At 49.3% G+C, this 17541-nt stretch overlaps 1 protein-coding gene across 1 annotated transcript in view; it reads left to right on the top strand.

The window, feature by feature from the left end:
* Positions 1 to 17541, top strand: part of LOC107113361 (zinc finger protein 362-like) — a 46583-nt gene that overhangs the window by 16461 nt on the left and 12581 nt on the right. Inside the window, exons 2-4 of the mRNA XM_015414686.1 lie at positions 2732 to 2961; positions 13259 to 13322; positions 14886 to 15132. Coding sequence (XP_015270172.1) covers positions 13260 to 13322; positions 14886 to 15132 — 310 coding nt within the window. The 5' untranslated portion in view covers positions 2732 to 2961; position 13259. The remainder of the gene's footprint in view (positions 1 to 2731; positions 2962 to 13258; positions 13323 to 14885; positions 15133 to 17541) is intronic.

Below are 17541 nucleotides of genomic sequence, written 5' to 3' on the forward strand. Positions count from 1 at the left end.
AGCTTTTGTGCTTCTGGCCATACCGAGGCTGAATACCTTTTACGGTGGAGTGACAGACGTTCCGCTCAGATCTCATTCAGCTGATAGAGATGTTCCTAATCTTCCTCACCTTTAGCTCCAGCACTCTGTATTTCTGGTTGCCCGCATACCACTGTCAACAAAGTGGTACCCAAGGCAATGTATGGTCAATTGCAGTGGGCACCATGAAATCAACTGCCATCTAAACCAACAATGTGAGCAATAACTCATACAAATACGCAGGGCAGCAACAGGCACCATTCCTTCAATAGAAATTGCCTGTGTGTTTCCTGCAAACCTGAATTCTATCATGCGGTGGCTGAGAAAACGGGGAGTGGGGAGGGTGTCTCTGGGTACTTGATTCCAAAGTTCTGGTGCCATCAGAGAGAGCCTTCTAAGGAAGGACTCCAAGCAAGGCCTTCCCAGCAGATACCAAAGAACTGGTGCTTCAGACCAGGGGTCATTTCGTAGAAAAAGAGGTGCAGGAGCTCATTAGCATAACTCATTAGCATAACTTATTTGCATATGCCACACACCCCTGATATCACCAGAAGTGTGTCAGAAGGCAACACCCACCGCTCAGGCTCCACTGGACTGTTTTGGATTACTAGCTATTTGGGGGGGGGGTGTACAAATCTGTCCTTGCAGAGGAGGGAGAGCTTGTACCTGAATAAAACTTGGTCTTAAAGGTGCCACTGGACTATTTTGGGCCGGGGGGGAGCTCTGCAACTTACCTGGCTGCTTCTTGCTCTGACTGAGGGCTGCTGGGAGCAGGGGGTAGGGCTTGTTGCATGTGCCCGCCCCCTGGGCTCTTTACTGCCGGAGCTCCGCTCCTGTGCGCTCCTGCAGGAAATGACCCCTGGTTCCCCCTAAGCTGAGTTAGTGTGAGCTAGCTCACAGTCTTTTAGCCTCCGGCTCACACAAGTCTGAGCTCAGGAAGGATGGCTCCGGAGCAAACTAAGTTATGCAGCAGCCATATCGCTCGCTCACAACTTTAATGCCAGGAGCTCACAAAGTAGTATTTTTGCTCACAAGACTCCACAGCTTAGAGGGAGCATTGACGATGAGGGTGCCCAGGCTACACCGATCATATCAGATCTCAGAAGCTAAGCAAGATAACAAAGGGAATATCGCTCTTTAATGATTTTGAAAAATTGGATCAATATTAATATTAATACTAATACACCTGTACATTCGTACAAGAATAATCATCAAAAAGTGATTCCACCGTGTTGACAAGCACAGTCCGACAATCTAAAGTTCTTACAAACAGTAAATCTTCTTTGTGTCTTTCTTGTTACTAATATTGGATTGTAGACAAATAGCATAAAAGGTCACGAATCTGCAGACAAGCTTGCTCCAACACCTGTTTCAATAGGCTTCCTTAGAGTAGAATACGTGTAGGCTCAGCGAATCCTTTCCTGCTCAGCATTCATCTCTGCATGCTGTCTCCCTGCCTAATGCTCACACTCCATGAAATCTTCTCTTAAGGGCTGAGCAGACAGCCGATTCTGTCAACCCTGCAATCCTCCCGGTTTTCTAATGCATTTCCCGACATCGGGAAAATCAAGTACTTTCCTAGTGCTGTGAATCTGCAATTTCTCGTATCTGGAAAGCCATCTCTCGCTATGAATGTGATTAGGTCAACTGTACATCCTTCTTGCGGTAGTTCCCCCCCCCCCAGCTTTCACCATTGTGTGCATGACCAATCCTGCGCTGAATATATTAAATGCATGAATGCTCAAGCGGCTCCTGTACTATCAACAATATATAACTGGAGTCATTGTCAAATACATCTCATTGTCTGTCTGTGTGGTTGTTGTCTTTTTGAAGTTGTGGTTCACTGGGTTCTGTTTGACCCCGGTAGCAGATAGGTAACGTGCTTAACAGAAGTGTTAAGTCTGGGACCATTTGGGATGCAAACCCTTTAGAGGATCTAAAATGAAGCTAGTTGTAGCCTCCGGCCACTTCCGTTCTCTTTTGCAGGAGGGGAGAAAAAATGGGGGAGGGAATGCTTGCTTGTCCAGTGTCCCCCTTTTCCCCTGCAGTCAGGATATGTTTGGGGCCCACGTATCAAATCAGTTGTATGATTTTTTTTATATATCCCAAAAAGGACCACGGCACCTCTCTCCTGCTTGCTGGTTCTGTAGTCAACCATTACTGTTTTGTACTTCACTTTCCCGAGCCTATAATAAAAGTGGAGGGAGAGATCTGTCCTTTTATTACTGTTGAGCCCCTACAGCTTTGAGAACTAGGGCGAGCTGAGGAGTATTACCGGGTACAGTCCTGTTTCAGGATTTGGGGGTGCCTTGGCCAAAAGACCCTCTTTGGTTGGACTCCCTTAACTTGGAAGACGTGAGGCATGCAACCTTCCCTAGTGCCTCTGACCTTCCTATTGGGTGAGTAGGCCTTCTCGCATTCTTAGAGGCCCCGGCAGATGCCTGATCATGCCACCTTCCGGAGCTGACCCTGACAGGCTACATGACCTGCACCGAGACAGTTGGAACGTGCGCCCTTCGATCTCTGTCCCCCGCACAACCACGCCCATACACCTTGGTTCCTATGTGTCTCCATTCTTTTCTCAAATGGGCTGCAGCCCAGGGCTTGGCTGTCTGACTCTCTCCGAGGACTGGGCAGTGCTGCTGGCCCGTCCCTCTGACCAGCTGCCTTGCCACTTCTGTGTAAAGAATCTCTTTATTTCTCTCTATTTCAGCCAAGCGAGACAGAGGGGGCCTCAAAAGCAGGGGAGTCCCACATGGGACCCTAGCTTGTATTAACAACACTTTGGTAGGAACTGGCGAAGGCCTGTGAGCTCCCCGGCCCCAGGGACTGGTGCTTGTACCCGCCCGCACCAGCAGGGGACCGTCCGCCGCCCGCCAGCCTGGAGCACCATCTACACGTCTCCCCAGGCAGCTGCGGCCACCGGGCTTCCGAGGCCGGCCTGTGAGTACTGAACCACGGCGCTGCTAACCTCTTCCCTTTTGCAGGGCTGCAACAGGTCCCTGCCTTGACCGCTGGGAACCCCGACAAAACGCCCCCTTGCCTTCGTTCCGGAACAGAGCAGAGTTCGTTTGGTTGTAGTCCTGCTTCTGGCAGAGGCCAGCCCCACGCTTTGGGGAGCTCCCAAGCAGGGTGTGGAAGCGATGGCCGCTCCCCTGCCTCCCCCAGCATGTGGCAGTCAGTGGTGCGCAGTTTGTGAACAGGGAGGTTCTGTTTAACTACTTGACAGACCTGTGTCCTGTGAAATGGAGACTGCCTCCTGCAGTATCTGTGTTCTCCCGTTGATGTCTACGAGGCTGTATCCATCGGGGCTCCACAGTCTCTTTTCTGGACAGTCGCAGCCAATTGAGAGTCTGCCGAGGTGTACATAGGGTTTTCTGGGCTCAGTAGAGTTGTCCCTAACTTTCCCGCCTTTCTTGTAGTGTAATATTTTCTATACGCACATTCTGTCTCACAGCTGTGGGGCAGGGTTTCATTCTCCCCCCTGCTCAAATCTAGCCTTCTTTCCATGTTCTGTTTGCCCCACTGTATAGTTTTCTCTTGGCTGTGATTCTTCTCCCAGACTCCTGTGCTGCACTCTTGATCTGCAGTACCTGTCGGGATACCAGGGCTCCTGCTACAGCGGGAGTCTTGTCACCCACCAGCACCTTTGGCACCAGCAAGAGGAAATGGAAAGGAACATGTCCCATCATCATGCCAGCGTGCTCATATCACTTCTGGTAAAATCTGGCCGGTGCTTTAGCAATCATAGAGTTTTTGCAAAATGCTAGAGCATTTCCGGGTTTTACATAATGCCATCACACCAGGCCCCGTCCCTCAGTTGCTCCTGGATTGGCTGTGGCCCCGCAACCTGAAGTATCAGTCGGTCAGTCATTGATTTGATTAAGCCAAAATTCACAGCAGTAAACACAGGAAAATACGAAAGATAAATCGCTCCACACTGCAGCATCCAGTCTTCACAAGTAATGCAGATGTGCCCCTCCACCCAAATTTGATTCCTGTTCATCATAGCTGCACTGTGTTTCCAAGTATTCTGTTTATCCCTTCTCCCTCATCAGTTAGAACGTTTATGAACATTCTGTAGTATCATAGGAACTTGGTTAACAACTATAGGGGGTTTGCAGGCAGCAGGTGATCATGTTTAACCTGTTGCGTGATAATGTGCAGCCTGAAAATGTGGAGCAATTGCCTCCTCTGCTGCTGGCTCTGGATAAGCACCAACATTACGGTCTCTCTGGCTGCACTTGGCTTATTTTTTATTATTTTGATGTATTTATAATGCATTTTCATTCCTCACGGACCCCCCCACTGTCCTCAGCCCAGAGCAGCTAACAAAGTAATTTAAAAGATCCAATTTACACAATTAAAAACGTTAAGCAAAGAATTTTTTTTTTAGAAAAGCCGGCAGGCACAAATCCAATGCCGCCAGCGCCACCCCAGTCTCAAATCGGTTCCCGAATAAAAATGTATTCCGCTTGCTCCAGAAGGCCTGTAAGGACGGCCATACTCACCTCCGGAGAGAGGGAGTTCCAGAGTTTGGGTGCAGGAGCTGCAGTCCCCAACCCTTTGGGCATGGCTGGTTTCGCCGCATTCTTACATCAGGAACAAGATCCAATCCCAGTGTAGCTGCAGAATTACCTGCTGCTCGCAGAAGGTGACCGGAATCAAGGCAAGGCTCTGAGTAGTAGATAATGCAGAGAGGCAGTGAGTAGCTTCCTCTATAGGTGAGTACTCTGAGCTCACATGACCCTTGGAGCAGTTAATTGATAAATTTCTCAGAACACTCTGGCTCTTTTCTCGTGGCATATGGCTATAGAATTACGATGACGCAGTTTACGGTGTGCTATGCAGTCCTTATCTCGTTTGATTGAAATACGTCCAATGGGCTTTGATCTTAGGAGAGGAGCTCTCATCCTAAGTGGAGTCCGGCTTCCCCTGGTTGTTCAGGTACACAGCCTTGAGGTGCTCGATTGATTCACTGCCGTCTTAAGAACATAAGAACATAAGAGATGCCAATGTTGGATCAGGCCAAAGGCCCATCCAGTCCAACACTCTGTATCACACAGTGGCCAGAAATACCAGTGCCATCAGGAGGTCCACCAGTGGGGCCAGGACATTAGAAGCCCTACTACTGTTGGCCCCCCCAAGCACCAAGATGACAGAGCATCACTTGCCCCAGAGTCCCTATCTATACCTTGTGGCTAATAGCCACTGATGGACCTCTGCTCCATATGCTTATCTAATTCCCTTTTGAAGCCGTCCATGCTTGTAGCCACCACCACTTCCTGTGGCAGTGAATTCCAAGTGTTAATCACTCTTTGGGTGAAGAAGTACTTCCTCTTATCCGTTCTAACCCGACCGCTCAGCAATTTCATGGAGTGCCCACGAGTTCTTGTATTGTGAGAAAGGGAGAAAAGTACCTCTTTCTCTACCTGCTCTTTCCCATGCATAATCTTATAAACCTCAATCATGTCACCCCTCAGTCGTCGTTTCTCCAAGCTAAAGAGCCCTAAGCGCCTTAACCTTTCCTCATAGGGAAAGTGTTCCAACCCTTTTATCATTCGAGTTGCCCTTTTCTGCACTTTTTCCAAAGCTATAATATCCTTGTGGGTCTCCCTCTTGTGCTTATCTAATTCCCTTTTGAAGCCATCCATGCTTGTAGCCGCCACCACCAGTGTTCCCTCTAAGCTGAGTTTGTGTGAGCTAGCTCACAGTTTTTTAGCCTCCAGCTCACACATTTTTGTCTTAGCTCAGGAAGGAGGGCTCCAGAGCAAATGAATTTATGCAGTAGCCAAATTGCTCGCTCACAACTTTAGTGCCAGTAGCTCACAAAGTGGAAGTTTTGCTCACAAGACTTCACAGCTTAGAGGGAACATTGGCCACCACCTCCTGTGGCAGTGAATTCCAAGTGTTAATCACTCTTTGGGTGAAGAAGTACTTCCTTTTATCCGTTCTAACCCGACCGCTCAGCAATTTCATGGAGTGCCCACGAGTTCTTGTATTGTGAGAAAGGGAGAAAAGTACCTCTTTCTCTACCTGCTTGGGAGTCTTGGGGCATCACAGGCAACAGCAGTGGCCAGGAGATACATAAAGTACCCACCAGTTCTATCTAGTGTGGACCCAGCAGCTATGCTGTTGCATACTTGAGGCCAGAAGGCTTCCCTGTGCCGTCTGCAGGATTTTCCACAACGGCTATCTCAAAGCTTCAGTCGAGGCAAGGCACAGTGACTCACCTCTTGCCGGGGACGACATTCGGGGTGTTCTTCTCTGTTGGTGCACCATAGTGTTAAGGGCTCACTTCAGGGTAGTGGCTTGGACCTCAGCGGCACCTGCACGGTTTTGTCCTCACTTACTGGAAAAATCGCTGCTCCTCCCATATCTTCCTTTGTTTGCAATACCCAGGGCTGCTTTTCAGAATGTCACGTATGCACAGAAGAAAGGAGTCTCTTGAAAAGCCGTGATGGGCATGTCCCCCGCATAGCCTTGGAGACATTCCTGCCGCCCCATTATTTTACCCACCTACCTTTCCCCGTGTGTCACCTCCTCTAATTTGCAAACACCTTCCAGCCTCCGTTATCTGGAGGCCATTCTTCTCAGTCCCAGCAGCCAGGCAAGGGCTTATTTGCAAGTCTCGCCTCCAGCCACAGATCGCGGCAGAACCTCTAGGCAGAGCGGCCTCTCTGAGTCACACCGGTTGAGAATGTTTTTGTGCCACGCCTGTTGGGGTTTGCACCTGCTGCCCCTCCTTTGCTGCCGGGTGTCCTGATCAGACACGCCTCAAAGACAGGGGTTGTAAGGCAGGTGGGTGGCTTTCTGGCTTTCTCGCTTTCTGTGAGCGAGCCTGCCGGTCCTGTCGTACACTTCACATCCCCAGTTGGTGTCTTGGCACACCCGCTTTAGGCAAGCCTGTTCCTGCTTGCTTTGGGCCGCTGCGGCTGGCTCTCTGCCAGCACTTGCCTGCCCCGCTTTGTGTATTGGTTTCCCTGGCTTGTATGTTAGCATGTTTGGCATGTTCGGGTAGCGGTGGGCTAGATTCAGGATGTTGAAAGTTTTGGGGCACACCCTCTTTGGCCTGGTGAGATCATGTCATAACTTGAAATAACATCTGTCCATTTCAGCTGCCCTGCATTTGTACCGTGCCGTGCCGTGCGAAGGGAACAAGGGTTAAGAATGGCTGCCGTTGCCAAGACCCCTCGCTAACTTTGATTACTGTAGAGAGGAGGAATCTGTCCAAGCTTGCCCCCCCCCCAGCCCCGTAAGAGACTTCACCACCTGGGTCACCCTGGGGGAGGAATCTGTCCGAGCGTGCATGCACACACCCTTTCTGACTTAATGGGTGGGTGTTTTGCAGTATGTTAAGAGCTAGGCTCCCTCTAAGCTGTGGAGTCCTGTGAGCAAAAATTCTACTTGGTGAGCTCCTGGCATTAAAGTTGTGAGCGAGCTGCATGAATTAGTTTGCTCTGAAGCCCTCCTTCCTGAGCTAAGACAAAAATCGGTGAGCCGGAGGCTAAAAAACTGTGAGCTCACACTAACTCAGCTTAGAGGGAACTCTGGTTAAGAGTCTTCTTTTTAGGACTGCTGAAAAGGATGGTGTGGTTTTGTTTGCTAGGGGCACAAAATTCTGGGGAGTCAGGCAAAGGGGCATCCCGTATGTTGCTCTAATCCCACTGTCTTTTCACAGAGGGAAGAGGGCAATGTGACTTTGGGCCGCTCTCTCCACCTAATCTACATTACAGGGTTGTTTGTAGGGGTAAAATTAGGGACGCGGATGCCTACACTGCACTGAGATTCTCAGATGAAGGATAGGATATAAATGTGAGAAAAAGGAACAGGGGGACTCTGGTGTTTGTAGAGAGAACTGAGTATTATTTTTAGCCTGTTCGTGCAAACAGCAGGCCATTTCCCTATAAGATCTGGTTGGCTCTAGGTGGTAAGGGGAGCCATAAGGGAGGTTGGTGGGGGGGGGCTCGTGGCGGTTCTTGACAGTCCTGCTTCTCCCAAATCCAGTAAAAGGTCTCTGTATTCTTCCTTCTGTCCGTATCACCATCATTTCCCCCCTCCCCTCCCACTTTTCTGGCAGTTTCCAACTGCAGGAATAAATATGGGCCGAGGGGGTGTGGTGGTGGGGAGCCGAGAATCGATATTTCCTGTTCCAGATAGCATCCTAAGGTTTGTGCTGAAGAAGGACAAAAATATTGTCGCCTGGTGGTATTTTAGGAGGGGAACAGCTACCACCCTCTTGAGCGGATTTTGTAACGATCCACACGTCCCATTTCCCTCGTGTCCCAAAAATAGGCAGCAGCTTTTAAAAGGAGTCCCCCTCTGATCTCGTCCTCCCGCTTCCCCTCCCGCGTTCTGATGCCCAGGCAGTGTAGAACAGCAGCGGCTGTTATAGTGGGTTTACACCGAGTGATTGCAACACTGGCTGACGCTTGTGTTTTGTTGTTGTTTTCAAACGTGTGTTGTTTTCTTTACCTTAAGCGTTTTGGTGTTTTTAAAGATTTTGTTGCTCTGAAAGAGGAAGACTTTAAAAAGTACCCTAATTTGTGGTGGCTCAAGTGGTTAAGACGCTGAACTGCAGGCTGTGGAAGGTCAGTAGTTCAGCAGTTTGAGACCCGGGTGCCGCATGACGGAGTGAGCTCCCATCTCTAGTTCCAGCTCCTGCCAACCTAGCAGTTCGAAAGCAAGAAATTGCAAGTAGATAAATAGGTACCGCTTCGGTGGGAAGGGAACAGCGTTCCGTGCGCCTTGGTGTTTAGTCACGCCGGCCACATGACCACGGAAACGTCTTCGGACAGCGCTGGCTCTTCGGCTTTGAAACGGAGATGAGCACCGCAACCCTAGAGTCGGGCTCGACTGGCTTTCGAGCAAGGGAAACCTTTACCTTTAATTTACCTCACAGTTGGGGCGGGGGAGGATTGCCGGCTGTGAATTGGGAAATACCTGGAGATTTTTAGGGGTGGACCCTGAGGAAAGTGGGGCTTAGGGAAGGGAGTTACCTCAGCAGGGCACAGTGCCATAGAATCCACCCTCCAAAGCAGCCATTTTCTCCAGGGGAACTGATCTCGATTGTCCCGAGATCGGTTGTAATGGCAGATCTCCATGTGCCACCTCCAGGTGGGCAACCTCAGAGAGGTGGGATTCAAAATTTTGTTTCATTTTCAAAGCTGGATCTGAATACCTCTGAGGTTTATAAAGAGATCACAGAAGGTCCCTCTTTGCATATCCTGGGCAGGGGGAAGGGCTGGTATAGACCCTGTTACACTGTGTGTGGATGGAATCTGATAATCGGGTGTAGAATCCAGATTGTTGGTTTTGCAGCTTTTCTGCTTGCTTTTTGTGTGTGTGTGTCTTTCTGAAAGGCAAGTATCTGGATCTGGTCCTTACCAGGGGTCATTTCGTAGAAAAAGAGGTGCAGGAGCTCATTAGCATAACTCATTAGCATAACTTATTTGCATATGGCACACCCCCTAACATCACCGGAAGTGTGTCAGAAGGCAACACACACCACTCAGGCTCCACTGGACTGTTTTGGATTGCTAGCTATTGGACGGGGGGGGGGGGGAGGGGGGGTGTCACAGAAGAGGGAGAGCTTGTACCTGAAGGCGGGCTGGGGGGAGGCTCTGCAATTTACCTGGCTGCTTCTTGCTCCTCATGGCCCAACTGAGGGCTGCTGGGAGCAGGGGGCAGGGCTTGTTGCATGTGCCTGCCCCCTGGGCTCCTTACTGCTGGAGCTCCGCTCCTGTGCGCTCCCGCAGGAAATGACCCCTGGCCTGATCTCATTAGATATTGGATGCTAAGCAGGGTTGGCCCTGACTAGTCTTTGGATGGGAGACCCCCGGTGAATACTCATTTCCTTTCGCTTGCTTGCCTTCCTCCAGGACTACTAGGATAAATGACATAGACTAAGCAAATACGGGCAATCTGTGCACATTGCAGAGTTAATTTTCACGGTAGAGAATCCTGGTTTTCTTTGTGATAGTTATTCCCACCCCTCCAGACTGTAAGGTTTGGAAGCAGGAGTGTGTCTTAGATGTTGGGGATTCTAGGACTTGAGTCAGGCTCTTCATGGACTGAAGCTTGTGGCTGGTCTAGGTAGGCCAGGCCTGGTTCTAGGACCCTTCTGCCTGGTCAGCAGCAGAGCGGCCCGTTCTGCTGGTTGAGCTTCAAGTTTAGGGTCCAACTGAAACTGCATAAAGGGGCCCTAATCCGGAAGGCAGTCTCTAATTTTGGGTAGGTCTACCCATCTTTGCAGGGTGACCCTGGCACAGTCTAATGTCAGAGCAGGCAGCTGCTTTGCCAGCACATCATGAAATGTCTGCCCATGCCCAGAACGCAACGTGAGCTGGAGCTTATTTGCATATATTACTGTGATTTGCATTCAGAAATGACAGGGAAGGTCAAACCCACCTCCCAGTCTGCCGCCCTGCTCCAAATCTCTTGTTTCTTCAACTGCTTTTTTAGCTGAAAAACCCACACATTGTTTGGCTGCAAGAGACCAACTTACTAAGAGACAGCGTTGTTTTACGTTCTCCTGGCAAATAAGAATTTGCCCACTCCCACGAGTCTCCTGTTTTCTGCCTCAGTGTGGAAATGTGGTAACATTTCCCTCCACTTCCTTAACACAGTTTTTCTTTTTAAGATGGAGAAATATATACCCTGCTTTTTCCCCCCGTGGAGGAGCAAAGCAGGTTCCGACATTGTTCTCCCCTCTGCCATTCGGTCCTCATGACGACAACCCTGTGAGGTAGCCTAGGCTGAGAGAGAGAGAGATTGGCCAAAGGTCACATGGCAAGCTTCCATGGCAGAGCGAGGATTCAGATCTGGGTCGCCCATCTCCCACTTTGACTCTCTAAGCACTATGCCAGAGGTGTCAAACTCATTTGTGATGAGGGCCGGATCTGACATAAATGTCACTTTGTCAGACCAGGCCATGCGTGCCATAAAACGTAATGCCAGGTACCAGAGATATAAACTGTATAAAGCACAGCAGCTGGTAAGCTCTGAGTTGGTGCATCCTCACCGCAAGGCCCTATGGGCTGGGAGGGGGGGTCCAGAGGAAAAGCCATGTGGGCAGACTGGAGAGCCAGTGGTGCAGCCCTGGGCAGAGGCTCCCGTGATGCTTGCCTGCTGCAGAGGAGGTTGTTCCGCCATGCCGAAGCCACAATCGGAGAGACTCCTCTCGCTCCCACCGAAGAGTCTGCTTTTCCCTCCCTTGCACTGCACTAGTTGATTGTGGGCTGCATAACAGCCCTGGATGGGCCAGGTCTGTCCCCCGGGCCTTACGTTTGAAACCCCCGCACTATGCTATTCTCCTCTTCTGAATGGTCTCTGTGCAGTCACACATAACAGGGGTTTTGTGCAGAAGGCACATTCCCTCCCCCTGCATAATGAGAAGTGACTCTCTGTGCATGCCTTGAGGCAAGACCCCTCCCACCCATTTGGCTCTAGACTAGCAGCAGCTCCGAGAACAGTGTTCTCAGCAGAGCTGTTCTTTTCCTCTTTCTAGACAGCTCCTTTGATTTCCATATGTCCGCTTAGATAGACTCTGGATTCTCCCCCCATCCCCACCCCCCAGCCTGTTGGTGTTATTTTTTTTGGCGAGGGGGAGTAGGCCTCTGCCCACTGTATTATTTGTCTCCCTCGGCTCAGCCTCCCATCTGTGCCGTGGCCAGGAAGCATCTGTGGTTTTCTGCTTCCCAAAGCAGGGTACAAAGAGGTATTTGTATGGGAGAGGAGAGCCACATCGCAGGTCCCCTCCTCTGCTAAGATCTCCCTTCCACTTATACATTGATTTGGCAGGCACAGAGCCCCCTCCACCTTTAGTAAGCGAAAATCAAGGCAGTCCTGCGAGAGCCCCTGTTATCACCCCGGGGGTCACGGCCTGAGCCCCACTGCCTTTTGCCGCAGGTCTGCTGTTCCATTTTAAAAAGTTGCATCAAGTCTCTCGAGACCCTAGCTCAGGCGAACCTATGGCGAACCTATGGCACGGGTGCCAGAGGTGGCACTCAGAGCCCTCTCCGTGGGCACGCGTGCCATCGCCCCAGCCAGGCCCAGACCATCATTAAAGTGTCGAATTCTCTGCCAAATAATTTTAAGTAAATGAAAGCATTTGGGATTGCTTTCCTTACTTTGTTTGGATCATCTTAAGTTAATGTATGAGTTGTTTTTCTAAAGTAAAACCTCAGTCTTCAGGTTAAATGGCCGTGTTGGCACTTTGCGATAAATAAGTGGGTTTTGGGTCGCAGTTTGGGCACTCGGTCTCTAAAAGGTTCGCCATCACTGCCCTAGCTCTAGTGAATGCAGAGAATGAATCGTTGCACATATAGGGTTCCAAGCTCCAAAGGACCCCGTAATGTTAAAAACTTGGTTATCTGACAACGCAATAGCTGCTTTTTTGTGTGGCTGCAACAATGAAGAGACGAGGGTGTTAACCATTCCAAAAACATACTGTCAGGAGGTTTCAGCTTAGTTGTATGAGTAAATTTGTAATGGAAGTGTCTGGGGTTCCATTAGGGATGAACAGTGAGATCATGATAGACCCCAGATACTATTCTTGGGCAGTTGCACTGTAAATAAAAATACTTAATATACTTTCTTAGCTAAATGCATCTCCCTGTCTTTAACCCATGACTTAACTGACAAGGGTGTGACTTTAAAATTGGTGAAGTCACTATATATAGAACTAAGTGATGGTCAACAGCAATGGACCTCTCCATGCCCTTACTGTTGCTAAAAGACTTCTGTTGCGACAATGGAACGATAAATGCTCACCTCCCGTAATCCAGTGGACTGAGGACTTTAAAATCTTATCAGCATTTGAATGTAGGGCGTATAGACGACAATTGTGCGTGGACATATTTTCAGATGTTTGGAAAGCTTTTATAGAGGATTATCTGTAAACTTGCCACTGCTGTTGTTATATATTGTTATATTCTTTCTTTCTTTCTGTTTGAGGGTTTGGTCTATGATAAAAATTAGAACTTTTTTTTTAAAAGCCATTATAGAGTCGATAATTGGTTGAAGTGTTTTCCCCCCCTTTAATTTATTTCTCCCACTACAATTTTAACTCTGCAACTGAGCTCCTGCCCAATTTATGCTTGGGTGAGACTAATGATGTGGCCAGTCCATAAGGTGGGGTGGGGTGGAGAGGGAGGAGGGAGGCAGTCCCGTCTGGAGGTGTGGCCGATTTCTGACCTATAACCATCTCTCTCTCTTTCTTTCTTGGCTTCCTCCTCAGGATGGCGGAGCCGCGCTTTAACAACCCCTACTTCTGGCCTCCCCCTCCCACCATGCCCAGCCAGGTAAGCGTACACCTGAGTTTTCACTTAAAACACTGCCTGGAATCTTCAGCAGAGCTTCTATGGCTGCTAAGCTTATCTGGAAAGGAGTCTAGACGTTTTGGAAACCGCTTTGTTAAGAAATGGGTCAGCTGGGCCAAATCCAACAGGTCGTCTCCTGGACAACAGTGGCTCTTACCAGTTGCTTGGAGCCCACCCCCGGCTACGTTGTCCCCTGTAGGACCACGAGGGCCTTGGTGGATAGGCTAAAAGTGAGTTGGCAGCATCAGGGGAAGAACAGAAGAGGAAGAGATTGGATTTATTGAAGAACAGCAGAGGAAGAGATTGGATTTATACCCTGCTCTTCACCCTCTTTATACCCTCTAAGCTGGGTTAGTGTGAGCTGGCTCACAGTTTTTTAGCCTCTGGCTCACACATTTTTGTCTTAGCTCAGGAAGGATGGCTCCTGAGCAAACTAATTTATGCAGTGGCCAAATCACTCTCTCACAACTTTAATGCCAGTAGCTCACAAAGTAGGATTTTTGCTCACAAGACTCCACAGCTTAGAGGGAGCATTGTTCACGACCCAAAGAAATTTCAGAGCCGCTTACAATCGCCTTTCCTTTCCCCTCCCCAATACAGACACCCTGTGAGGTAGGTGGGGCTGAGAGAGCTCTCTTGAGAACTGTCCATGAGAGAACAGCTCTGAAAGAATTTGTAACTGACCCAAGGTCACACCAGCAGCTCCATGTGGAGCAGTGGGGAATCGAACCCGGTTCTCCCAGATTAGAGTCCGCACTCCTAACCACTACCCCAAACTGGCTGTAAAAAAAATGTGAATGTATTAATAGAAGCAGAATATCCAAGTGACAAGGTAGAAGTAATACTTAGAACACATAAAGCTGTCTTCTTGTGACTCAGACTCCATTGTGGTCATCCTCTTAACTGGAGATGCTGGAGATTGAACTGGGGACCTTCTGCATGTCAAGCAGACGCTCTGCCCCTGAACCATAACACCTCCCTAATTCCTCTCCGTTCTGCACTGGTTAGGTTTTACCTGAAGAGCTGCATTCAGTTCTGGGTCCTGGACTTTAAGAAAGATGTGGACAAATAGGAAAAGGGTTTTTCAGAAGAGGGTGGCAAAGGTCCTTGGGGTCCAGAAAAGAATTCCTACAGGAAAGGTGGGAGCATCTGGTCTGCGGTCACCTAGAAAGGAGACCTGATTGCCACCTTAAGATATCTGAAGGGCTACGGAGGAGAACACAGACTTCTTCTCTGCTGCTCCAGAGGGGCAGACCAGATCCAGTGGGCTCAAGTTAACGGAGGGTAGACGGAGAAACTCCCTAATGGTCAGAGCAGTTTGTCTGTGGAACTGATCCCCTAGGCATGTAACTGATTCTCCTTCACTGGGGGTCTTCAAACAGAGACTGGAACGGTCATCCGCTAGGAAAAGCGTGAGCTCTAGGTTTCCTGCATGGAGCCAGGGGTTGAACGACATCGGCCCGGTTCTGTGAATCCTGGCGCCCTTCGTTCCCGGGACGGGTGACGGTCGTCTTTGCTAGTGGTCACCTGCCTCTCTTTCTGCAGCTCGACAACCTGGTTCTGATCAACAAAATTAAGGAGCAGCTCATGGCAGAGAAGATCCGGCCGCCGCACTTGCCACCGACTTCAGTGTCTTCCCAGCAGCCCCTGCTGGTGCCTCCCTCGCCCGCAGAGGGCAGCCAGTCGATTATGTCCATTCCCAAGCTCCAGCAGGTCCCTGGGCTGCACCCCCAGGCTGTCCCGCAGCCCGACGTGGCCCTGCACGCTCGCCCAGCCACCAGCACTGTCACAGGTACACCGGGGGGGAGGAGGGGTTGGGAGGAGCCTGGGAAGCAGAGGGGGGCTGGCCGTGTTGGGCCAGGCAGTGCGTAGGTGGTCGTTTTTTGTGCAAGCGCAGGGAAAGTGCAAGGTGTACTTCCTGGATAGCTTGTGGAGAATGTGGACTGTTGTTTAAATAATGAGGTTTCTAGACCTTTTGACCAGTGGTCCCTCTAAGCTGAGTTAGTGTGAGCTAGCTCACCGTTTTCCAGCCTCCGGCTCACACATTTTTGTCTCCGCTCCGGAAGGAGGGCTCCAGAGCAAACTAATTCAATTCAATTCAAATACCTTTTATTGGCATACAATATTAGAAGCATTTACCAATAATACAATCCAAAAGAAATTATAAAATAGATAGTCGTGGCTATGTCAGGCCTAACTCAAGTTGTCACAAGCTAGATTTGACCATACAAAAGATGCCTGAATCATAAAATAAATTGGCATTCTAAACTTTTAAACTTAAGTTTTTAGACTTATAAATTAAGAATCATTAATATGATCAGGGTCACTCTTCCGTTTTATAAAACAATAGAGAAACTTAGCGGTCAGTTCAATGATCTCCGGATCTCGTGAAGCAAGGAGAAATTGTACCTTGATTCTATCCGATTGGCCTGCTACCAACCTAAGGGGGGCTTCTATAAATTCCACTCGAATGTCATTTAACAATTTACAGTGTAAGAGTACGTGCTCGACAGGAGCAAACTAATTCATGCAGTAGCCAAATCACTCACAGCTTTTATGCCAGTCGCTCACAAAGTAGGATTTTTGCTCACAAGCCTCCACAGCTTAGAGGGAACATAGCTCGTGACTAGCTCGGAATGAATTGTACAGATGGGTACAAGTGAGTGCAGATGTCACTAACTTCAAATACCTTTTATTGGCGTACAATATTAAAATAAACATTTCCCAGTATTAATACAGTCCTATAGAGATTATGCGGTGGCTAAAGTGGTTAAGACGCTGAACTGCAGGCTGTGGAAGGTCAGTAGTTCAGCAGTTTGAGACCCGGGTGCCGCATGACGGAGTGAGCTCCCGTCTCTAGTTCCAGCTCCTGCCAACCTAGCAGTTCAAAAGCAAGAAATTGCAAGTAGATAAATAGGTACCGCTTTGGTGGGAAGGTAACAGCGTTCCGTGCGCCTCGGTGTTTAGTCATGCCGGCCACATGACCACGGAAACGTCTTCGGACAGCACTGGCTCTTTGGCTTTGAAACGGAGATGAGCACCGCAACCCTAGAGTCGGACTCGACTGGCTTTCGAGCAAGGGAACCTTTACCTTTACCTATAGAGATTATGAAATGGATAATCGTGGTAAACCATTCCAAGGATATGTCAGGCCTATAACATACCTCAGGTTGTCACAAGATAGATTTGACCATACAATAGATAACTAAGTCGTACAATAAATTAAAATCTAAACTTTAAGTACAAGTGAGTGCAGATGTCCTCCTTTGAAAGGCGGGGGGGCAAAGATAGCTTTTCCATTCCCAATTGCCACCAGTGTTCCCTCTAAGCTGAGTTAGTGTGAGCTAACGCACAGTTTTTTAGCCTCCAGCTCACCCATCTTTGTCTCAGCTCAGGAAGGAGGGCTCCAGAGCAAACTAATTTAGGCAGCAGCCAAATCGCTGGCTCACAACTTCAATGCCAGTAGCTCACAAAGTAGAATTTTTGCTCACAAGACTGCACAGCTTAGAGGGAGCATGGGTTGTGGGGTGCATTGCAAAGACTTGTGTGGTAAGAGGAGGGGAAGTATAGACAGTTTAAACCAGCTGTGTCACGACCTTGCATTCAGGTAGGCCAGTCATAAAGTGCACCTGTTCCATTTTGTTAATTTTTATATTTTGTTTGCCAGTTGCAGAGTAGAGCTTCTGCTTGGTGCAGAAGGGATGGTTTACTCGGGGGGGGGGGCAGAGTATCGGTTCATCCCAATCCTGACGGATGCAAGTGAGACGAGAATTGGTTGCATGTGGGGTAGAGTGGGGTGGGGGAGAGGGGAGCATAAGTCTGTGAGTTGTAATGTAGGCTTTTTCTCTTTCGGGGAGAAGAGGTAGGCTGGAGACTGCTCACTTGCTTCAGCCTGGGTATCCTAAAGTCAGATGACCTTTGACTACGGTTTTCAGATGCTGCTCGGCAGGAACCTGGCCAAGTGAGAAACACGGTGGACGGGATTTCTGAGGGTTGGAACTGCACATTAAGCACAGTGCGGGGCTACCGCCAAAAATGGCAACTCCCTATCCCCTTCTCACTTTGTCATGCAGTCACGTGACCCCCATCTTCCAATGGCTTCCCGCTGTCCATTCCACAGCTAGCAGGTGTGGAGCAGAGGAACGTGCAACACAGGGGCATCAAGACACGATGAAAGTGATCTTGTGCATTACAGACCCCG

Source organism: Gekko japonicus, unplaced genomic scaffold (genome assembly GCF_001447785.1).
Source record: "Gekko japonicus isolate JY-2015 unplaced genomic scaffold, Gekko_japonicus_V1.1 scaffold1156, whole genome shotgun sequence".
In the NCBI taxonomy this organism is placed as follows: domain Eukaryota; kingdom Metazoa; phylum Chordata; class Lepidosauria; order Squamata; family Gekkonidae; genus Gekko; species Gekko japonicus.